At 47.2% G+C, this 24208-nt stretch overlaps 1 protein-coding gene across 3 annotated transcripts in view; it reads left to right on the plus strand.

The window, feature by feature from the left end:
• The window catches only part of RPAP1 (RNA polymerase II associated protein 1), a 107051-nt gene that overhangs the window by 67200 nt on the left and 15643 nt on the right, over nucleotides 1–24208 (plus strand). For all 3 annotated transcript variants that reach the window (XM_061611375.1, XM_061611373.1, XM_061611374.1), the window contains 4 exons: nucleotides 12794–12995; nucleotides 15060–15169; nucleotides 21967–22162; nucleotides 23824–23973. In XM_061611375.1, the coding sequence (XP_061467359.1) occupies nucleotides 12794–12995; nucleotides 15060–15169; nucleotides 21967–22162; nucleotides 23824–23973 (658 nt within the window). The remainder of the gene's footprint in view (nucleotides 1–12793; nucleotides 12996–15059; nucleotides 15170–21966; nucleotides 22163–23823; nucleotides 23974–24208) is intronic.

A 24208-nucleotide genomic window follows, 5' to 3' on the forward strand; every position in this document is an offset into this window, starting at 1 on the left:
AGGGGGTGGACCCTGGCTGCCTGAAAGAGGCGGTAGCGAGACCACTCCTGAAGAGACCCTCCCTGGACCCAGAAAATCTTAATAACTATAGGCCGGTAGCAAATCTTCCATTCTTGGGCCTTGAATGAGTGGTTGCGGGCCACCTCCAGACGCTCTTGAATGAGACCGATTATCTGGATCCATTTCAGTCGGGTTTCAGGTCTGGTTTTGGCACGGAAACAGCCTTGGTCACCCTGTATGATGACCTTTGTCGGGAGAGAGACAGGGGGAGTGTGACTCTGTTGATTCTCCTTGATCTCTCAGCGGCTTTCGATACCATCAACCATGGTATCCTTCTGGGGAGACTGGCTGAGTTGGGAGTGGGAGGTACTGCATGGGGTGGTGGTTCCGCTCCTACTTGGCAGGTCGGCTCCAGAAGGTGATGCTTGGGGAACATTGCTCGGCACCCTGGACTCTCCAGTATGGGGTTCTGCAGGGGTCAGTTCTGTACCCCATGCTGTTCAACATCTACATGAAACGGTTGGGTGCAGTCATCCGGAGCTTTGGAGTATGTTGCCTTCAGTATGCTGATGACATGCAGCTCTATTTCTCCTTTTCATCTTCTTCAGGTGAGGCTGTCAATGTGCTGAACCGGTGCCTGGCTGCGACAATGGACTGGATGAGGGCTCAATCCAGACAAGACTGAGATGCTGCTATTGGGTGGTTCTTGTGACCAGATGGTGGATGTCCAACCTGTCCTGGATGGGGTTGCACTCCCCCTGAAGGAGCAGGTTCATAGCTTGGGGGTTCTCCTAGAACCATCTCTGTCACTTGAGGCTCAGGTAGCCTCGGTGGCACAAAGTGCCTTCTACCAACTTCGGTTAGTGGCTCAACTACGTCCCTATCTGGACAGGGAGAACCTGGCTTCAGTTGTCCATGCTCTGGTAACCTCCAAATTAGTTTACTGCAATGCACTCTACATGGGGCTGCCTTTGAAGACGGTTCGGAAACTGCAGCTTGTGCAAAATGCAGCGGCCAGATTGGTAACAGGGACCAGACGGTCCGAACATATATAACCGATTCTGGCCCATTTGCATTGGCTGCCTGTTTGTATCCGAGCTCGATTCAAGGTGCTGGTTTTGACCTATAAAGCCTTACATGGCTTGGAACCAGAATACCTGATGGAATGCCTCTCCCGATACAAACCCACCTGTACAGTATGTTCAAGATCAAAGGCCCTCCTCTGGGTGCCTACTCCAAGGGAAGCTGGGAGTCTGGCAACAAGGGAAAGGGCCTTCTCAGTGGTGGCCCCCAAATTATGGAATGATCTCCCTGACGAGGTTTGCCTGGCGCCAACACTGGGTTTTTTTTGGCACCAGGTCAAGCCTTTCCTCTTCCAGGCATTTTAGCATGTTTTTTAAATTTTTAAATTGTGTTTTAAATTGTTTTTAAAAGATGTGCTTTTAAATTTGTATATTTGTTTTAACGTTTTTAGTTACTGTAAACAGCCCAGAGAGCGTCGGCTATGGGGCGGTATATAAGTACAATAAATAAACAAACAAATAAACAAACAAACCCATAGAAACAGATAAGCAAGTAATTTATAGCTGCCACTGAAGACCTGTATAGGTTGAAACGCGAATGGGATATGTTCAGCACAAAGACATTTTATTGTTATACATGGATACTTTATACAGGTAAAATATGAGCAGGGGGTTGTACTCGATGGCCTTGTAGGCCCCTTCCAAGTCTACTGTTCTATGATTCTGTACATGGTTTTATGAGTGCTAGTCATTTTATGTGTATTATACTTATATTTATTAGAAAGACCCAGCACAAGGAATTGTATTGATATATATGGAAGTTTTTAACCATGTCCTATGATTGATAGCCATTTCAAACATAACAAAGTACATGTAATGTTTGAGTAGATAGATCATCTAGCCCAATTGTGCTCTTCCAGCTCTCACTCCTGTCAGCAGTGTGGGTGCAGCATCCTGCACTAGCTGAAGTTTCTGGGTCAAGGGCAAGGGCAGTCTCACATAGAGTGCATTGCAGTAATTCAGTCTTGAAGTCGCCAATGCTTCAGCTGCTGTGATCAAGCTCTCCTTGTCTAGGAACTGTCATAATTGTTTTAAAAAGAGCAGCTGATAAAAGGTACTTCTAGCCACTGAGATTACCTGGGCCTCCAGTGACAAAGCTGGGTCCAGAAGCACCCCTAAATTGTGTTCTTGGTTCTTCAGGAAAGTGCAACCATGTCAAAGGCAGGCAATTGATCAATTTCTCATACATGGGAACCACTCAACCACAGTGCCTCAGTCTTGCCACAATTCAGGCTTAGCTTATTTTTCTTCATCCATCCTATGTCCAGGCACCAGTACAGGGCCTGCACAGCCTCTCCTGATTTGGATGTTATGGAGAAGTAGAGCTGAGTGTCATCAGCATACTGATGACACCTCACTCTAAAACTCCTAATGACCTTGCCCAACAGCTTCACATAGATATTAAATAGCACTGGGGATAAAATGGTACCCTGCGGCACCCCACAGCACAGCTGCCAGGGAGCCAAAAGACAATCACCCAGTGCTAAGTCTCAGGACTCTGTCCTGCAGGTAGGAGTGGAGCTACCATAACATGGTGCCCCCAATTCTCATTCTATGAAGCCAGTCCAAGGGATTACCATGGTCAGCAGCATCAAAAGCTGCAGAGAGACCAAGAAGTAGGAGTGCTCCTCCTGTCCTATTCTGTGTAAAGGTCATCCATCAGGGCAACCAAGGCTGACTCAGTCCCATGGCCAGGCCTGAACTAAGATTGGAAAGGATCTAAAAAATCAGTGTCATCCAAGAATAATTGTAGCTGTCCCACCACTACTGTCTCCACCACCTTCCCCAAGAAGGGTGTATTTGCAACTGGTTAATAGATATTCCAGTTCAAAGGGTTCAGGGTCGGTTTCTTTAGGAGTGGCCTCACCACTGCCTCTTTCAGGGACCACCCCCTGATGCAGTGAAGCATTACCCAAACTCTAGACCCAACCAGTCAAACCCTCTCTGCTAGACTTAATAAGCCAGGACGAACAGGGATCAAGAAGGCATGTGGTCAGACATGTAAGCTGCCAGCACCTTGTCCACATCAGGTGACTACATAAGCTGAAACTGATCCCACAACACATCACTGACTCCAGCATTAGGCATTTCATCTGAAACTGCAACAGCAGAGTTGAGGTCAATCTGAAGTTGAGCGATTTTATCCTCAGTGTAGCCAGTTGGTCACAACAGGTCCTCAAATGCTCCAGAGGCCCCTCCCACACTGGGAGTCAGTAATCTCTGAACCATTCAGAATAACTCTGCTGGATGGCTACTGGAGGATGCAGTGCATCTTCTTTGCAGCCCAGGCTGCCACATGGTAGGCACGATTGTGTGCACTAACCAGTGTTTAGTCAGCTTTGGAGAAAGACTTGCACTCTACTCTTCATCAGGCTTTATTTATATGTCGCTTTCTGTCACCCAAAAGTCACACACTCCCCTCAATCAAACAAGAAAGTGAATTTAAATACAACAAAGCTAGGAACGGGATGAAACAGTCAAAGCATAATCAATAGGGGAGATAGAACTTCAAACCGAATAAAAAGCTAAACAAAATAACAGCTTGTCTAAAATTGAAAAGAGATGGAGCCCAATGAATCTCTGTAGGGAGGAAGTTCCACAACCTGGGTACTGCAATGGGAAAGGTCTTGTGTGTCCTGAGGGTAGTGAGGTGCATAGCATAGCAGGGCCCCTGATCCTGAATGCAGTGGGAGGGTGGGATTATAAGAAGTGTTCCTTGAAATATCCTGGCCTCATACCTTCCTCTTGGAACCTTCTCATCAAGAACTTATTTGCAGAGATGCATCCATGCATATAGACAAGGCAATTCTTCTCCAGTTTTTTTGTATGTTTGCACTTGTTCCCATGATATAAGGATGGAAGAACCTGCAGGCCTCCAGATGTTGTTGGACTGCAGCTCCCATGAGCCCCAGCCAGCATGGTTCATGGCCAGGGATGATGGGAGCTGTAGTCTGATATCATCTGGTGGGCCACAGGTCTCCCATCCCTGCCATAACAGTTGTCTTTGTCTTCTGGTGGTGATGAGAATTGTGACAAAACTCCTTTAGTTTTTTTAATTGTGAGCAAGGTATTTATAAGGGTGGGGATGGCGTCCCAGTAAAAAATTGGTCACTGTGGCTACTGATGTTGTGAAGCCATTACATGACCATCAAAGTCTTTTCAACCTACCAGTGTCTCATTAATTTTCCTTTTGAGAGGAATTCTCGTCTTCCCAGTGTGTGGCCTATTATACCCTATTTTTGTATTGCTTTTCCTCCCATTTTCTTTTTCCTCTTCATATGATGAGTGGGAGGACATAATTAGACTTTGTTGAAGAGCAGTTTGTGGTGGGATTCCTCAGGAATTCAATGCTGAGTCCAACAAATGTCAGTGTCAATTCTTGCTCTTGAAGTGGAGGTTGATAGTGAGAAGATAATCATTTGGGTGGGTGTAAATAAATACTTGGCTTTGTGACAGAGCAGTAGGCTGATCTGATGTGACTGGGGCAAGTGTGGGAGCATTTTGAAGGAAAACAAATGGGATTGGTAGATTGCAGGGGCAGACCAAGTAAAAATCCTTTGCTAGCCACTTTACTTGGTTTGATTGGTGTGTCCAGCAGCAGAGGAAAATGCTGTTGCAGTAAGATTGCTTTTCTGTGTGAATTTGGCTTGCATGTATGAAGGAGACATCGCGAATCTGATCTTACAGATGGAACTCTATCACTGCAAGCATAATGGGTTGAATCACATTGTGCCTTTCTGCTTGTGGAAGAGCTTTTAAAACTTTGGATGCCTCTGCTAATGGAAGAGGAAGGTGTGTGGGTTTCCCCCCTAACTTCCCCCTTTCCCTTTTAGCACCCTCAGTTACACTGCTTCAGAAGTTTGGGGGACCCTCCAGAATTGGAGGTGATGTAGTAGCTTGCAGGAGAGATTGATGAAAATCACCTCACCATTTTGTTTGTGGTGGTAGGGCCGGCGCCAGGTATGACTGAGCCCTTGGGCACCAGCCTGCCCCGGGCCCACGGCATCCACCCGCATATGCCACCTACCTCTCTTGCTGTGGTGAATGCTGGCCGCTCTGCTGGTACATGCCTGCCATCAACCAAGATGGCAGCATTGGCTTCCCTAAGGAGCTGATGCCCCTGTCGCCATCTTGTTTGATGGCATGCATACACTTAGGGAAGCCTTGGCCGCCATCTTGGTTGATGGCAGGCATGTGCGCACAGTACAGCCAGCATTCACCAGAATGGGAGAGGTAGGTGGGGGATGCAGGCAGGTGTTGCAGACCTGCACAGTTGTAGGAGAGGTGCCTGGGAGCTCCCTCTCTGTGATCTGTGGCAGGGTGGGGAGCCGACACTGTTGCAGATCATGAAATGAGAGCACTACCCACCTGCCTTAAGGAGGGGCCCCTCTGGGCCCCATGGGTCCGACCTGGCTGGCCTTTGGCGCTGGCCGTGTGTGGTGACATCCCCTGGATCAAAAGCCTTTCTACAAGCAATTAGATTCAGCCCAATAATTTTCAGTGGCATCAATTCATATAATTGGCCATTAGAAATCAAGTGATATATGTGCATGTGTGAAGCAGCTCTTAGTCTTTGATCAGCCAAGGGCTTTAACCATTTCCTGTGTTTATTTTAATTTTTATTCTGCTTATTTCACACTTAGCTCACCAAAAAGCAATGAAAATATTACAATGCTAATAAATAGGCAATAAACAGACAAATATTAAAATTGCAATTGATGAATCTTCTCCAGCCAAACAACCACTAATCATTTGCTAAAACTAACTCCTTTTAGATACCCTAAATCAGCCAGTGTGTCAGCTCTACACTGCATCAGCAGTGTCAGGGGGGGCTGGAAATTCCTGGGTCTTTGGCGGGGAAGGAAAGTCCTTAGCCAGCAGTCGGGTTGTAAATCTGCCAGGCCTATCCAAAGCGTACTTGCCGAGTCAGAAGTCCAGAAGCGAGGTCAGTGGAGGTCCAGGATCAATTGCCAAGGAGGTCAGTCAAAGAGGTGCTGCAGGGAAACTAGGTCTACACAAAGCCACGCATGACGTTGCAGTCAGCAACAAGGTGCAGCCAAGGTGTGCCTTATAAAGAGCAGGATGGACAGCAGGTGTGAGCCCTCAGCGTTTGGGCCTTAAGGAGACAGGCCTGCCTCTCTTCTGCTGTCTACGTTCTGCAGGTGAGGGGGGAGTATCCTGTTCACTGTCTGTGTCTGGCTGCAGGGCCTCTGCTGTCCCTGGGGTGCTCTGCAGCTGAGGGGCAGAAGGAGCTGGATTCTCAGGAGGCTCCTCCGTCTCTCCTTCTGAGTCTGCTGCTCCTGGGTCCGCTGCTGTTACTCCCGAGTCGTCCTCATCTGAGGAGTCCTCTGACGGGGCCATGACACTATCCCCCGCCCCACGACCAACCCTCCGCCTCCCGCCAGGGCCCGGCTTATCCGGGTAGCGCTGGTGGAAGCGCCGGACCAGACGAGGGGCATGCACCTGCGCCGCATCTTCCCATGAGCGTTCCTCAGGGCCGTACCCCTGCCAGTCTATGAGGTACTGGAGGCAGCCCCGATGCCTCCGGGAGTCCAGGATCTGCGCCACTTCGAATTCCTCTTCCCTGTTGACTTGTATCGTTGGTGGGGGCCGTGGTTGACTACCCAAGGGGTGAGGTGGGAGAGCGGGAGTCAGCAGTGATCTATGGAAGACAGGGTGAATGCGGAAGGAGGCAGGGAGTTGGAGCCGGAATGCCACCGGGTTAATTTGCTGGGTGATCCGGAAGGGACCTGCATTCCGAGCCTCCAGCTTGTGAGACGGCCGTTGTGAACGCAGGAATTTGGTTGAGAGCCATACCCGGTCGCCTACCTTCAGCGGCGGGCCTGGTTGGCGGTGGCAGTCAGCAAAGCGCTTATACGCGTCCTTGGCCTGCTCCAGCTGCTCCTTCAGGGCTGCCTGCACGGCTTGCAACTCCTGCAGCATGACATCCGCAGCGGGGACCGGCGACGGGGGTCGCACTGAGGGGAAGAATCGGGGGTGGTAGCCGTAGGAGGCAAAGAACGGGGTCTGGCGCGTGGAGGCAAGCACGGAGTTATTATACGCGAACTCCGCCAGCGGTAACAGATCCACCCAATTGTCCTGTTGGAAGCAGGTGTAACACCGCAGGTATTGTTCAACGGTGGCGTTGGTGCGTTCAGTTTGTCCATCTGATTGAGGGTGGTGGGCGGAGGACAAGTGGATCTGGACGTTCAGGGCCCGAAACAGGGCCTGCCAGAACCGGGCGGTGAACTGGGCTCCTCAGTCAGAGATCAGGTGGTTGGGGAGGCCGTGTAACCGGAAAACGTGGGTCAAGAACAGTTGTGCAGTTTCTGGGGCAGAGGGTAGGCCAGCACAGGGGAGGAAATGGGCCATCTTGGTGAACAGGTCTACGACTACGAGGATGGTGGTCATTCCCCGGGAGGCCGGTAAGTCCGTGATAAAATCCAGGGAGACCGAGCGCCAGGGCCCGGGGGGGGTAGGCAGTGGGAGCAGGAGCCCCGGGGGCTTGCCGGGGTGGTTCTTGGCTCGCTGGCAGGTATCACAGGCCGCTACATAGTCCTTGACGTCCGCTTGGACCCGGGGACACCAGAAATCCCGTAGGACCAGGTGGAGGGTTTTATACGTTCCAAAATGCCCTGCAGGCTGGCTGTCATGGCAGAGGTGGAGCACCTCTCCCCGCAGAGCTCCCGGGGTAACGTACAACCGGTTCCGGTGATACAAGAGGCCCTGCTGCAAGGAAAAGGGGCTGTCCCGGGCGGGCATCCCTGACTGGAGCTCTCGCTGCTGGGCCAGGGCGTAGGGGTCCTTTTGCTGCTGTTCCTGCACCCGGTCCAGGAGGGGTTGTGGCTGGTGGGTAGCGGCGAAGTTCTCTGGGCGAAGAATTGGGCAAAGGGGGCGATCGACCTGCTCGGCTCGGTATTCTGGCTTGCGAGAGAGTGCGTCTGCTAGGGTGTTTCGGCGGCCAGGGAGGTAGGTGACTGTGAACTGGAACCGGGAGAAAAACAGGGACCACTGGATCTGGCGTTGGTTCAGCCGTCGGGCGCTTTGCAGGTGCTCCAGATTTCGGTGGTCTGTTCGTACCTGGACCGGATGGCGTGCCCCTTCCAGGAGATGACGCCAGGTCTCGAAGGCTACTTTGATGGCCAGTAACTCCTTCTCCCAAATGGTGTAGTTCTGTTCCGAAGTGTTGAGTTTCCGGGAGTGGAACGCACAGGGGAGCAGGGACTGCTTGCTCCCCACCGGCTGAAGTAGGACCGCTGCCACTGCCTTATCCGATGCATCGGCCTCCACTATGTAAGGTAGGGTCGGGTTGCTGGAGGATGGGTTCAGATGTGAAGGCGTGTTGGAGGCGCCGGAAGGCCTGTTGAGCGGCCTCGGTCCAAACAAACTTCTCTTTGCCTCGAAGCAGTTCTGATATGGGCGTGGTGAGTTCGGAGAAGTGGGAGATGAACCGGCGGTAATAGTTGGCGAAGCCCAAGAAGCGCTGCACATCTTTGGGGCTTCGCGGAGCTGCCCAGTGGAGGATGGTCTCAATTTTGGCGGGGTCCATCTGGATACCCGAGGGCGAGATCCGATGGCCTAGGAAATCCACGGTCGTGAGGTCAAAGGCGCATTTTTCGAGCTTGGCGAAGAGGCGGTGCTCCCGCAGGCGCTGCAGCACCGCTCGAACGTGCTCCTTATGTTCCGAGGGGTTCCGCGAGTAGATCAGGATGTCATCCAAGTAGATCACCAGGAAGCGGTCTAGGAGGTCCTGGAAGATGTCGTTCATGAAGTGCTGGAAGACGGCAGGAGCGTTGCACAAGCCAAACGGCATCACGGTGTACTCAAAGTGCCCATAACGGGTGCGGAAGGCCGTCTTCCACTCATCGCCCTCCCGCATACGCACCAGGTTGTAGGCCCCTCTCAGGTCTAGTTTGGTGAAAATGCGAGCGCCCCGCAGCCGCTCTAGCAGTTCTGGGATCAGGGGCAGAGGGTAGCGATTCCGAACTGTAATCTGGTTGAGGGCGCGGTAGTCATTGCACAGCCGGAGTTCCCCACATTTCTTTTTGACAAAGAGGACAGGGGCGGCTGCAGGGGACGTGGAAGGGCGAATGAACCCTCGGCGCAGGTTCTTGTCGAGGAACTCTCTGAGGGCTGCCAGTTCAGGTTCTGACAGGGAATATAGCCGGCCCACGGGAATCTTGGCTCCGGGGAGCAGATCAATGGGACAGTCGTAAGGACAATGGGGCGGCAACTGGTCTGCCTCTTGCTTCTCAAACACATCCGTGAACTCCCGGTACTGTTCCGGTAAGGCCTCGGGCACGGAGCTTGCCTCCTGGGTCATCAGGATGCGCTCCTTCGGCCTCCAGCAGTTGGCTTGGCAATAGGGGGATCCGAGGGTCAGTCGGCCCGTGGACCACTGGATGATGGGGTCATGCCGCTGGAGCCATGCCAGGCCCAGCACGACCGGGAAGTGGGGTGTGGCAGCCAGGTAGAACTGGAGGCTTTCCTCGTGCTCCCCCAGGGCCATGTCGAGCAGCACTGTCTCCTGTACTACAGGGCCCGAGGCGAGAAGCCGGCCATCAATAGTCTCCACCAGGAGGGGGCGGTGAATGGGTTGACTAGGAACCCGGTGGAGCTTGGCAAAGGACACATCCATAAAATTGCTGGTGGATCCTGAGTCCAGCATGGCGGATACTTGTAGGGTCCCCCTTCCGGGGACTGTCAGTGCGATCAACACAGTCAGATGCTTGGGCGGTGAGGAACTGAGGTGGCAGGCCCCTTGAACCATGAGGTTGCCCCGGCTCAGGGGCCTGTGAAGGCCGGGGCATGGGCGTTTCCCAAGGCAGGGGCTGTGGGTCGTTTCGCGGAACACTGGGCTGCAAAATGTCCCGGGGCCCCGCAATACAGGCAGAGGCCCTGTTGCCGGCGTTGCAGCTTTTCGGCCGCAGAGAGACGTGGCCGAGCCCCTCCCAGCTGCATCGGTTCTGCCGGGGGTGTAGGGTCCTTGCCGACAGGCTCCAAGGGCCCAGCCACTGGGGCTGATGCTCTGTAGACTGGCCGGGGTCGGTTGGCAGCACGCCTGCTTTCCAGCCTCCCGTCAATCTGGAGACACAGGCGTATGAGGGCTTGCAGGGTTCCAGGGCGCTCCACCCTAGCTAGCTCATCCAGAAGCTCATCCCACAGCCCCTCCTGAAACTGGTCCATGAGAGCGGCTTCGTTCCAGCCCAGGGTTTGTTGCAATAGACGAAAGTCTGTTACATATTCCCCCAAGGGGCGTCGGCCTTGCCGCAGCCTGCGTACCCGGCTTTTGGCTGTGGCAGATTGGACTGGGTCCTCGAACATAGCCTTCAGTTCTCTGGTGAAGGCGGCTAGGTCGTTGAGCACGGGGCTCCACTCGAGGAGCAGGGTTGTGGCCCATCTAGCTGCCGTCCCGGTGCAGAGGTTAATCAAGAATCCCATCCGGGTCTTATCATCTGGGAAGGCCTCTGGGCGTAACTCCATGAAGAGCTGGGCCTGGGCCAAGAAGGCTGAGAGCTGGTCGGAAGCCCCAGTAAATTTCTCTGGGAGAGTCACAGGGCACTTGGCTCTCCTTGTAGGGAGAGGGGGTGGGGCTGCTGCTAGCTGGGTTTGCAAGCCTTGGACGGCCAACAGCAGCTGGTCTACTTGTGAGCGCAGGAGCAAGTTTTCCTGCTGGAGTTGCTCCATGGTCAGCACTTCCCCCACTCCTTTGTTGCTTGCTTTGTTTGGGCTGACTGCAAACTGTCAGCTCTACACTGTATCAGCAGTGTCGGGGGGCTGGAAATTCCTGGGTCTTTGGCAGGGAAGGAAAGTCCTTAGCCAGCAGTCGGGTTGTAAATCTGCCAGGCCTATCCAAAGCGTACTTGCCGAGTCAGAAGTCCAGAAGCGAGGTCAGTGGAGGTCCGGGATCAATTGCCAAGGAGGTCAGTCAAAGAGATGCTGCAGGGAAACTAGGTCTACACAAAGCCACGCATGACGTTGCAGTCAGCAACAAGCTGCAGCCAAGGTGTGCCTTATAAAGAGCAGGATGGACAGCAGGTGTGAGCCCTCAGCATTTGGGCCTTAAGGAGACAGGCCTGCCTCTCTTCTGCCTGACCTTCTGCTGTCTACGTTCTGCAGGTGAGGGGGGAGTATCCTGTTCACTGTCTGTGTCTGGCTGCAGGGCCTCTGCTGTCCCTGGGGTGCTCTGCAGCTGAGGGGCAGAAGGAGCTGGATTCTCAGGAGGCTCCTCCGTGTCTCCTGCTGCTCCTGGGCCTGCTGCTGTTACTCCCGAGTCGTCCTCATCTGAGGAGTCCTCTGACGGGGCCATGACACAGTGGCCTAATCCATAAAGGCCTGCTTTTAGTTAAAAGATCTTCAATTTTTTCTTGAAACCTAGCATGTTGGGATGGAGGTAAACTTTTCTACGGAGAGAATACATGCAAGAGGGACGTCTACAAAGGACGCACTAGTGGGTACTTCAAACAGGTGTGAGGCAAAGCAGTGCTGATGATCAAGCAAGGCAAAAGGTTAGGTGAAGGCAAGGCAGAGGCAAGTGCATTCAAGTCTTGCAGGAAGCAGTAGCAAGGTGAGCCCCCCTTTTGCTCTAGTGTAAGAGCAAGTCAAGTTTGTAAGTGATTATATATATAGTGTGTGTGTGTGTGAGAGAGAGAGAGAGAGAGAGAGAGCACGCATCATTGTCACATCATCACTGTCTGGTTTCTGGCAAATTTGATTGGTCATCCATTACTTTTGACCAGTATTCAGTGACTGCACAGCTGAACCCTGTCTGATGTCTCCTACTTGTACAAACCTTGGCAACCACCATATGCGCCTTTGTAACTTTAGTGAGCCAAGTCTTTGGTTCTGTATGATGGGAGTTATAGCCCACAACTTCTTGGGGACCCAAAGTTGGAGAAGACTCCTGTGGTGGGATGAGCCATTCCTGAGAATGAGTGGGCAAGTTTAGAAGACTGACTGATGCCACAACCCCTAGAAGGAGGAATTCTAATCTCTGAAATTCTCTTCCCTTTTATTCAATTAAATTCTTATTTCTTTTGCTTTCCCACTTCCCCTCTTCCAATTATTTGGAGCAAAGAAATTTCAACTCTCACTCAGAAGTAGAGCTTTTGGCTTTAATGTTGTGTTTTCCGTTTATGCTAGAACACTGAGTGATTTTTTGTTGTTACATTTATTTTATTCTGTGCTTTATGTTTTTTTTTTTTTGTTAGTAGCCCAGAGAACTTGGGTTATTGGGTGGCATGTAAATATTGTTAAGAGTTCAATTCCCCCTTAATCCATGAAGCTCACTGGGTGACCTTCATCTAACCTACCCAGCAGGTTTGTTGTGAGGATACAACATGGAAGAACTGTGCATGCCACCTTGGGCTCCTTGGAGGAAAGGTGGGATATAAATGTAATAAATAATAAGTTAAATAATAAAATTAAAAAGTTTTGGGCAAGATACCAATTTAACTGGTGAAGCCATCTATTTATAGAATGGGCATATATGATACTCTAATTAAAGTTTATTTACTTTATTTGGAATATCTACCACCTTTCAACAGAATATTATATAGTAAAACTGGGCAGCAATTAAAGCATTCTAAAACATGTTCCACAGAGTTTCATTCACATTCCTCATTAAGTATTTTAGGCCTCTTTGGCAGTTTACATTTGTGGTTTGAGCCTTACGTTTCCTCATCATCACTCACCTTTCTGTTATGTTTCAGGAATGATCCAGAAGGTGGTGACCAGATTCCGCCTCCATCAGTCACCTGGAATCAAGTGTCAGGCTTCAGACCCATCATTGAAACTCAGTTAAAAGGATGCCTTAAACAGATATCTCAGCTGGATACCTGGCAGACACTGCAGCCCCTTACAACAGCCTATGTCCTTTACATGGCAGTCTATTACAGTAACTGTAATCAACAGGTGAGACCTGTGAAAACAAAGCAGTGTCTCTGTATGTGTCTTGTGAGTTGATATCTTATTGGCCAGTGCAACTGTCTGTCTGAACATGGCTTGGTGTACGTGCCAGGGAAGTAAGTGCCGCAGTCTGAAATGGTGTAGGTGTCTATCTTCTGGACTCCTTTGTTAAACCCAAAGGAAGCTTGAATTAACTTAAGTGACTTTCAGTCTCATAATTTGCCAAGGCTTTTTGCAAAGTAAAATTCCCATCTTTGTATGGGAAATGTATGCAGTTATATATGCTGCAGCCTTAGGATGGATTCCAGTGAGAACAACAAAGTCTTGTGGCACTGAAAAATTTATTATGATATGAACTTCCATGAACTAGAGTCCACTTCAACAGATGCATGAAGTGCATGTAATCCTTAGTTGGCAGTATATGTACACATGGGTGTGAAGGGAAAAGTTAAGGTTGGCATTAAATGGCAATGAAATTCAAGAAGTACAGTCTGACAATTCATTTAGAACTGAAATGTATGCAAATAAGCACAGTGACCTTTCACAACAGCAGTAACTGGTGACAACAATGTTAAGATGACAGTGTTAAGTGAATTAACACCTGCAACGAACCTCTTCTGCTCATTTAACATTTTTTAAAGTCATCCTATGATGCCACAGTTATATATCAGGGAATTTCTCTTCATCCCTTACTGAGAAGACTGGGCAGGATCAGTTTAATGTATCTTCCCTACTCATAGCAATGAGAGAGCATCAAAAGTGTCAAACTTTCTGAGTGGTAAAGATTTAGCAGACTTAACCTGTAGTTTTCAGCCCATGTTGAAATGATCTTCAGAACCTTTCTCAAAGCAACTACCAGTCAAAAAGTTCTAAAAAAAAATCACCAAGCAAATGAAAATAATTCTGTCATTGTTTATACAGAATGTTTTAGTCTGAGCCCTGATGACAGCCAGAGCCATATGCATTCTGTAGCTGCATTCACATAGGACACTAACCTATTGTTTGTCCAACAAGTCACGAGTCAACTCACCAACAAGCAAACAAGTCGTGGGTTTGATTTATTTTCCAGCTCTTCTTGCCTCATACTTGTGTAGTTTGGTAAGCATCTGGGATGGGGTGGCGAAATAAACGGCTCTTTGGTTTGGACATAACACCAAACTATAGTTAAAACAAGCCATGAATTATAAGCTTCACATTTATGCATTCATTTTATTAATTTATGAATCTCCTTCTACATGAATCTCAAGGTGATTTACATGCCATAAAACAACTAAAAATAGTTTTGGAAACAGTACAAAAAAACCCCTCAATACAAGTTTTTATTCTCTATTGTTTTTAAACCTAAAACGGAGACCTTTGCAAACACTGGTTTGTTGCCAAAAAACAAACCACATTTAGACTGCTGAGCTGTGTTCAAACAAGCCATAGTTAGGCCAAAGAAACCATGGGTTAGCATTATGTGCAAACCAGGCCTGTGTGAGAGCACTTTTGCCATTCATCCATAGCTTGGACCAGCATCAAGCTGGAGGAGTACAATGTGCATCTATATGATTCTGTGTTTTGTCTGCTGTCTTCCCTACAGCACAGGTAAGGAGAATTCCTGTGGGGTAGGAGACAGTGGAAGCACTTTCCTAATCAACTCTGGAGTGTGAACAGGAAAGAACAGTTTCTTCTGTTCAGTACATCTTGGCACACTTGATCAGTTGCTGATCCTGTATACAAAAAGTAGTCATTCTAAGTGGTTGATCTCTTTAACTTGCAGGGACTTTGATGAGACTCTTTAGCTGTCCAACTTGATGCATAAGGGCAGCTGTATTAGTCCTCAACACCATAGACCCTGTTCTCATCAGACAGCACACCTTGTACTTCTGTTCTTTAATAAAACATCCATAGGCATTGCTCATGCACAATAAATCATAGTTACGAACATTAGCATGAAGCAAAACCACTGTCTGCAGCATCTTGAATTAAAAAAAAAAGAAAATGAATAGATCCGACTTAGGTCGGATATAAATTGTTGACTTCATTTAAATGTCTTCATAAAAACCTTTTTTTCCATTTTCTCCACAGCCATCTGTAAACCCCATTGACTCCTTAGAGGAAGTGGAGCATCTAACATCTGTAGTGCTGCTGCCTCTCCTTAGCCAGCCAGCCATGCAGCACCTCTGGGAAATGCTCAGGTAATATCTGTTCCCAGATATGTTATTGCTGCTGCAGATCAACAAGCTGAGGACACTAGTCTGTGATGCTATACTGTTGTTCTCTGGGCAGCCGAAGGAGCCTTGTTAGACTGACGGGGCTATGTGTATTCTTTCATTCCGCTCCTGTCCCTGTTTGTCCTTTTCTCCTGCTAGCAAAGGCAGAGTAAATTATGCAACATGAACATATGCTAACCTGCATTATTTGTACAGGTCACAGAATCCTGCTTTTGGGCACAGAATATGAGTTTGATACAGAATGTAGGTTTCTTTGTTGGGGTGTGTGTGGCAAAGTGTTATTATTTTATTTATTTAAAAGCATTTATTAATCACTTAATATTTTAAAAATCTGTTAAGTGGTATACAATATAAAAAAAACAATTAAAACAAAAATACAACCTAAAACCAATTCAGCAGTATAAAAGCAAATAAAACAAAATTTCAGTGAGTTAAGGTGTATAAAACAGGGAGCCATCTTACAAGTCAGGGAAAGCCTGGGCAAAAAGATATACATTCCAGAGAGGTTGCCGTGTTAATCAGTTGTAGCAAGAGTCATGGCACCTTAAGCTAACAGATTTGTTGTGGTATAACCTTTTGAAGTAGGGTGGGGGCCGGAGGAATCCTTCTGTTGCCTAACACACTTGGAGGAAGCGGATTATTTAGATCCATTCCAATCGGGCTTCAGGACTGGACATGGAACTGAAACAGCCTTGGTCGCCCTGGTGGATGATTTGAGGAGGGCGTTGGATAGGGGTGAATACTCATTCCTCATCCTCCTGGATCTCTGCGGCTTTTGATACCGTCGACCACGGTATCCTTTTGGATCGCCTGGAGAGATTGGAAATCGGGGGCACTGTGCTACAGTGGTTCCGATCCTATCTCTCTGACAGGCACCAACGAGTGGCATTGGGGGAGGAGGTTTCAGACCCGTGGCCTCTTAATTGTGGTGTGCCACAGGGCTCTATCCTCTCTCCCATGCTATTTAATATCTATGTAAAGCCGCTGGGGGCCATCATCAGGAGATTTGGGCTGCAGTGCCACCAATATGCGGATGACACTCAGCTCTCTCTCTCATTTAAGTCCTCATCGGAGTTGGCTGCGGAGACCATTTCCAAGTGCCTGGAGTCCATAAGTGAATGGATGGGAGGCAACAGGCTGAAACTGAACCCCGACAAGACCGAGGTACTGCTTGTGGGAGACAAGAGAAGATTAGGAGATTTTGACCTGGTGCTGAATGGGGTTAGTTTACCCCTGAAGGACCAGGTTCGCAGCCTCGGGGTCATTCTTGACTCCCAGCTGTCCATGGAGGCTCAGGTATCAGCAGTGAGCCGGGCAGCTTGGTATCAATTGCATCTGATACAGAGGCTGCGACCCTATTTTCCGGTTCATCTGCTCCCGCGGGTAGTGCATGCACTGGTCTCCTCTTGCTTAGACTACTGTAATGCGCTCTACGTGGGGCTACCCTTGAAGACGGTCCGGAAATTACAGCTGGTACAGAATGCAGCGGCACGGTTGATTACAAACAGCCGCCGGCGGGATCACATCACCCCGGTACTTGAAGATCTACACTGGTTACCAGTTGTTTACCGAGCCCAATTCAAGGTGTTGGTATTAACCTTTAAAGCCCTACACGGTTTCGGTCCAGTGTATCTAAAGGAGCGCCTCCAGCATCACCAAGTATGCCGCCTGACAAGATCAGCCTCTCAAGACCTTCTCTCGGTCCCACCAGTTAAAACAGCTAGACTGGTGCGGACCAGAGAGAGGGCATTCTCGGTTGTGGCCCCCACCCTCTGGAACTCTCTGCCATACGATCTACGCCATGTCCCTTCCTTGGTAGGTTTCCGCCAAGGACTAAAAACATGGCTATTTCAGCGGGCATATAGAATCCCTAGTTAATTTTAGTTTTATAGTGTACAGATGGGGGTAACTGACTATGTTATAATTGTATTTTTATGTATTTTATAAGTGTATTTTAAATTTAATTATGTACGCCGCCTAGAGTGGCTGTTCATTCAGCCAGATAGGCGGCCTAAAAATAAAATTTTATTATTTATTTATTATAATAAGGAGCAGGGAGTGGCAATAGGCATCCAGCAGGTTACAGTGGAGACCAAGGGCCACATCTTCACTGTACATTGAAAGCAGTATGATACCACAGTTGTGGTTACCACCAAAGAATCTTGGGAATTGTAGTTTAAGGGTGTTGAGAGTTGTTAGGAGGCCCCTATTCCCCACACTGAGCTATAATTCCCAGAGTGGTTTTTACAATCAATCCCATTTCCCAGGGAACTCTGGGAATTGTAGCTCTCTGAGGGGAATAGGGGTCGTCTCAGAACTCTCAGCACCCTTAACAAACTACAGTTCCCAGGATTCTTTGGGGGAAACCATGACTGTTTAAAGTGGTATGATACTGCTTTAAATGTATAGTGTAGATGGGGCCCTAGACACATCAAGGGAAGTGGGAAAGCTTGGGCTGCATAAGAATAATGTTTTTACCCCTTTTTAAAAGTTTTTTTTTAATGTTTTTAACGCTGTTTTGTTTTAATGTATTTTAAGATCTATTTTTATGATGTTTTAAAGTGTTTTTAGTGTTTTGTTTGCCGCCCTAGGCTCCTGCTGGGAGGAAGGGTGGGATACAAATTAAAATAAATAAATAAATAAATAAAAATAGAAAAGGCAGCAAGAACTGAGAACTGAACTGGCTGAAACACCAATAATTGCCTGTTTCAAGCAGAGGAGAAGTAGCAGGTTACCTGAGTTGGCAATGGCCTGGCAGCAGTTGAAGATCCTATCCTTAAGGAATGCGAGCAACTGTTGATTAGTTTACCTGTAGAAGCCATACTATTTGGGGAAGACGCCTTTGTTCTTGCCAGGGTGAATTAATGGCCAAATCAAGGTGTGCTGGTGTTGGCAGTTGGCAAATAGATCTGGTGCAAAGTTAGGCATTTGCATACCCCTGGAGCGCTTGCTTCTGCTAGGTACTGAGGGCAAGTTTGTCTCCTATTAATGAGGATAGCAATGTACATTCTGGTTTGTTTCTCTGTTGTGCTTGCCACAGTCACCTGTACAGCAAAGCTGAAGAAGCAGCCAAGGAATTAGGAAGTATGCTCAGGGTGACAGCCTGACTGGGCACTTGGGGAGCAGGGTGGGTGGTAGAGCTCAGACACGTTTAGCATATTTTGTATTTGAAACCTTATGCTGTAAATGGATTTGTTAGGTGGTAATAGCAATGTAATGAAACTCCTCTCAAGGATGTATATACTGAGCTGGACTCAGTGATCAGAGAAATTTTGAGTGTGCCTCAGGCAGACTAAAAAGGACCAATTGAAGCAGAGGCTTGACATTGGCACCTGGAACAAAATTTGAGACTGCAGGACTTGGCCAAGAAGAAGGGAGGACGTAAAATATGTTTCAACAGCTTGGAAAGCTCAAAGTGTGAGCATTTTACATGGTATGCACAGATGCAGAATCCAGGCCTCTGGTATACCTTACCACTCCCTAGTGGTAGCAGGTCAGCTGAGACCTTGATGTGCCTTCGCTCATCTCTAGAGGATATAGGGAGGTTCGTGAAAGAAACCAGTGCAACGTAATGATTGCTCAGTGGGGGTTTTTCATTATAGTGATACGTCTCCCCCCCTGACTAGTTACAGATGTAAGAAGCTGCCTTATATTAAATCCTTATGCGAATATAAGAACATGAGACAATACCTGATGGATCAGGCCAGAGACCAATCTAACCCAGTATTCTTTCTAAAGGCATACTGCCTCTGAATGTGGAGGCAGAGCATAGCCATTGTGACTGATAGCCATTAATAGCTTTATTCTCCAAAAAATTGTCAAATCCTCTGTAAAAGCCTTCTAAATTGGTAGCCATCACCACTATTCCATAGTTGATGAACTGTGTGAAGAATACCACCATATACTGGAAGAACCAGGCAATAGGAAAAAGCCATCATCTTCATGCTCTGTTTGTGAGCCCCCAAAGGCATTTGGCTGGCTGCTGTTGGAAATGGGACCAGATGGACGTTAATCTAATTCCGGTTTAGCTGACGTGGTGTCCTCCAGATGTTGTTGGATTACAGCTTCCCTCATCCTGACCATTAGCCATGGTGTCTAGAGCTGATGGTCATTGAATACCATATTTACTACCCTTGGGCTACTGTAATAGGATACTTTGTATGTTCTTATGACCATACTGTCATATAGGTATTGGATGCTGCATGGAAGTCCTGCATGTTAGGTTGAATACCAACAATGAGCTTTTTTGCCATGCAGAGGAAGGATTTGATCTCAGAAATGCGTAGTGTACATTAGAGAAATTAAAGGGAAATTCAAACCAGGAGTAGGGATATTAAATAATCAACAGGGGAACACATTGACTGACCAAGATGAAAAAAAAGGAAAATGGAAGCAATACACTGAAGAACTATATAAAAGATATGCAAGGATGACAGATTCATTCACGGAGGAACTGTATGATGAAGAACTGGAAACTTTAGAATGTGAGGTGAAAGCTGCTCTTAAAATACTTGGAAGAAACAAATCACCAGGAACAGATGGCATGCCAGTAGAGTTGCTACAAGTTACTGAGACTGAATCTGTCCAAATTTTGACAAAAATTTGTCAACAAATATGGAAAAGAAAACAATGGCCCACAGACTGGAAGCGTTCAATATATATCCCACTTCCAAAGAAAGGGGATCCCAGGGAATGCAATAATTATCGAACTATTGCCTTATTATCCCATGCAAGTAAAGTAATGCTCAAGATCCTACAACAAACTCCATATATGGAGTGAGAAATTCCAGATGTCCAAGCTGGATTTAGAAAAAGAAGAGGTACCAGAGATCATATTGCAAACATACGTTGGATAATGGAACGGACCAAGGAATTTCAGAAGAAAATCACTCTGTGTTTAATAGATTACAGCATGTAGATCATGAAAAACTGGAATGCTTTAAAAGAAATGGGGGTGCCACAGCATCTGATTGTCTTGATGCGCAACCTATACGCTGGACAAGAGGCTACTGTAAGGACAGAATATGGAGAAACCGATTGGTTCCCAAGTGGAAAGGGTGTGAGCAGGGGTGTACTTTATCACCCTATTTGCTTAATCTATATGCAGAACATATCATACGGAAAGCGGGATTGGACCAAAATGAAGGAGGTGTGAAAATTGGAGGAAGAAATATCAATAATTTAAGATAGGCAGATGACACCATACTACAGGCATACCCCGCTTAACGTCGCTTCACTTAACGTCGCCTCACTATAACGTACATGCTCCATAAGCCACTATGCCCCGCTTAACATACGCGTGCTTTGCAATTACGGACACTTAATGGCTGCTGCCATCTAGTGGTGATTGCCGTGCAGTACATGCATAGATAATTGCTTCACTTTTAAGTACATTTTCACTTTACATACAACGCTCCGGTCCCATTACGTATGTTAAAGCGGGGTATTCCTGTACTAGCAGAAACCAGTAATGTTTTGAAACAAATGTTGTTGAAAGTTGAAACATTGTTGTTATGTGCCTTCAAGTCGACTACGACTTATGGCGACCCTATGAATCAGCAACCTCCAAGAGCATCTGTCATGAACCACCCTGTTCAGATCTTGTAAGTTCAGGTCTGTGGCTTCCTTTATGGAATCAATCCATCTCTTGTTTGGCCTTCCTCTTTTTCTACTCCCTTCTGTTTTTCCCAGCATTATTGTCTTTTCTAGTGAATCATGTCTTCTCAAGATGTGTCCAAAGTAGGATAACCTCAGTTTCATCATTTTAGCTTCTAGTGATAGTTCTGGTTTAATTTGTTCTAACACCCAATTATTTGTCTTTTTTGCAGTCCATGGTATGCGCAAAGCTCTCCTCCAACACCACATTTCAAATGAGTTGATTTTTCTCTTATCCGCTTTTTTCACAGTCCAACTTTCACATCCATACACAGAGATCAGAAATACCATGGTCTGAATGATCCTGACTTTAGTGTTCAGTGATACATCATTGCATTTGAGGACCTTTTCTAGTTCTCTCACAGCTGCCCTCCCCAGTCCTAGCCTTCTGATTTCTTGACTATTGTCTCCATTCTGGTTAATGACTGTGCCAAGTTATTGATAATCCTTGACAAGTTCAATGTCCTCATTGTCAACTTTAAAGTTACATAAATCTTCTGTTGTCATTACTTTAGTCTTTTTGATGTTCAGCTGTTGTCCTGCTTTTGTACTTTCCTCTTTAACTTTCATCAGCATTCGTTTCAAATCATTACTGGTTTCTGCTAAGAGTATGGTATTGTCTGCATATTACTGCAGCTCAGTTTTTGTAAATTTCCCATGCTTTTAAACATGCAGTCTTGGTCAAATAAAAACATAACCTTGGGAAAAGACAAAAAAATCACCTGCATCTGGAATGGTTTGAAATACTTGACGTGAACCAAGCAACACCGAAATATTTGATGTGCACCATAATCATGACATTAAAATAGGTCTGAATCTATTGAGAAGCTATCAGTACTGGCAAAACATTAACAGTGAGATCCATCACAGTACCAGTCTACTTGGAATTAAGCCCTATTGAGATTCATGAGATTCCCAGGGAAGTGCGTATAGGATCACACCCTAAATTTACTTTCATTGCTGAATGTAAGTGTATTTTGCTTAGGTGGCGATCGCTTGTTGCATGGATTTGTTTTTAATGAGTTGCTTTTTTTCTCAATGAAATCAATGCCTTCTGGTGTATCATTGTTCTGTCTCTCTCTCTTTCTCTCCTTCCTCCCTTGCAGGCCATGCTCTACTCTGTGCAATCCTTTAACCTGCTCCCCAACACCAGAATATATTCCCAGCATTGTTTCTCTGAGTTGTACTGGAGGCAAACCCCCAATGAGCTTAGCAGGCCCTAAATCACCATTCCCTTTCCTTACCGCCCTCCTTGTCCTTATCAACGGCATCACCACTGTCCACAAAGGGCTGATTGGCAAGGTGAGTCCTGGTGTTGTGCTGTCGTTTATGTAGAGCCTTTCCATTGGGGAAGTGCTCTAACTGCTCAAAAGCAGAAAGAGTCCTTAGGAGTGTTACATTTGGCATGGTAACAATTGCAAGTTTGATCCAGTTACATTTGTTGGACAGCCACAATAAAGCCAGGAGTGTTGAGTGAGGCCTAAAGGCCAGCCATTGGGCATAAAAGCCCCCTTTAGGTTTTATAAAATTGTAAGCATGTAGGAGCCATGGGGCCTAGTGCACCACTTCTGTTTGGTCCCAGGCTAAAGGCACATGTGGTCACCATCTTGCTGAACCTAAGCAGGCCTGGGTCTGGTCAGTGTCTGGATGGGAGACCCCTTGGGAACCATATGTATGCCACCTTGGGTTCCATGGTGAAAGAAAGGCGAGGTATAAATGTACCTAATAAATAATAAATAAATATTATTCCGACTTGGCAAGGTCTGAAGATGGTTTATAAGTGTGTTTGCTTGAACACAGTTGCAAGCCTCCTCACAGTGGGGAACCCCGGTTGCAAAGGGTTTCTGATTGCAAGGATGCTTGTAAGAGTCTTTAGGCAAACCCGCTTACAAACCCCCTTCAGACTTTGCCACACCACATTGCAAGGTTGGAGGAGGTGGGGATGGTATACACGGCCCTGTGCCTCCTACACACTTAAAATGTTATAACACCTGACACCCGTAGAGGGCTATAGTAGGAATACTATATTTCCCCTGACCTGTATCTCATACTGTTGTATCTTAAGAACACAGTGTACACAAGAGGTGTCTAAACATTTTTGGCGCCAAGAGCTGCACTGAGTGTCAACCGCCCCTCCGAGGGCCAGCCAGTGTAGGTATACACACACAAACTCATACATACATTCATACACACAAACACGAGCAGATTCTGACTCTCTCTCAGCATTTTCAGCCCTTCCCGAATCCAGTGCTATGGTGGGGTTGGCAGGAAATGTTGTCTTTTTAGTTTGCACAGATTATTCTGTACAAAATAAACAGACAACATTTCTGCCTTTCCCCACTCCACTGTTGAGGTGGGTGGAAATGCTGCCTTTTACTCTTGAAGAGCAAGCAGATGGCTTTGTATCCAATTTTAGCGCTGTGGTCCTTGGCAGTAAGATTTGAGATAAAAGATCTCTCTTCCTGCTTTTTGGAGAGGATCTCTAAGTAGCAAGCAGTGGGATTTTATCTCCCTATTGAGAGATAAAGTGCCTTGTCTGCTCTTTAGAGGTTACTCAATAATAATAATAGTAATAATACCACCAGCAAGAATCAAAGCAGCATGCAGGTGGTAAAGCCAGGAATACGAGTGATAAGTGATTTGCCATTGCAAGTTTGAAAAGTTCAGGAACAGGCAAAATTGTTAGACTTGGTAAGAAAGGGAGAGCCATGACTATAACTGGATACATTTCCCAACGGATGGGCTGTCTTCTTATGTCTCTTAAAGTTTGAGCGGAAAGAGTGAATGAAGAATGCATTATTCTCCCATGGGAAGAAGCCTTCAGTTGTAAATTGTACTAGTAGACAGTGAGAAAGATGCTGGACATACGAATGCCATTTCTGTATGACAGGAAAGATCAGCTAAAGGAGTCTATTTCTCTCTTCAAATGTATGTAAACTGCCTTTTATTTTATTTTTACCCAGTATGACTCTATACTGGATGTGAAGGATGTGAAAGACTATCTGCTCCAGAGCTGGACTGTTGGGCTGCCTTCTATAACCTCTTCCTCTGCATGGCTGTTGCGCCATGAGTACCACTTTCAGTATCATGTGCTTTTACTGGCTCGGAAAATGGTAAGCTCTTTGCTTCCAAATCTCTTATAGATCGCCCAGCCATTGCCAACCTGTTGCCCTCCATGTGTTTTGGACTACAACTTGCTTCAGCCCCAGTCAGCATGTGGCCATCTATGTATTATGGAATGTGCAGGCAAGGGGAGGGAGGGGGATAGAGCATGGTGAATGAGACTAGGGATTCTTTAACATAATTTGGGGCCCACTGATTCAGTTTATAACCTCCCCTCAGTTTTCT

The sequence above is a fragment of the Rhineura floridana genome, chromosome 2, assembly GCF_030035675.1.
Source record: "Rhineura floridana isolate rRhiFlo1 chromosome 2, rRhiFlo1.hap2, whole genome shotgun sequence".
In the NCBI taxonomy this organism is placed as follows: Eukaryota; Metazoa; Chordata; class Lepidosauria; order Squamata; family Rhineuridae; genus Rhineura; species Rhineura floridana.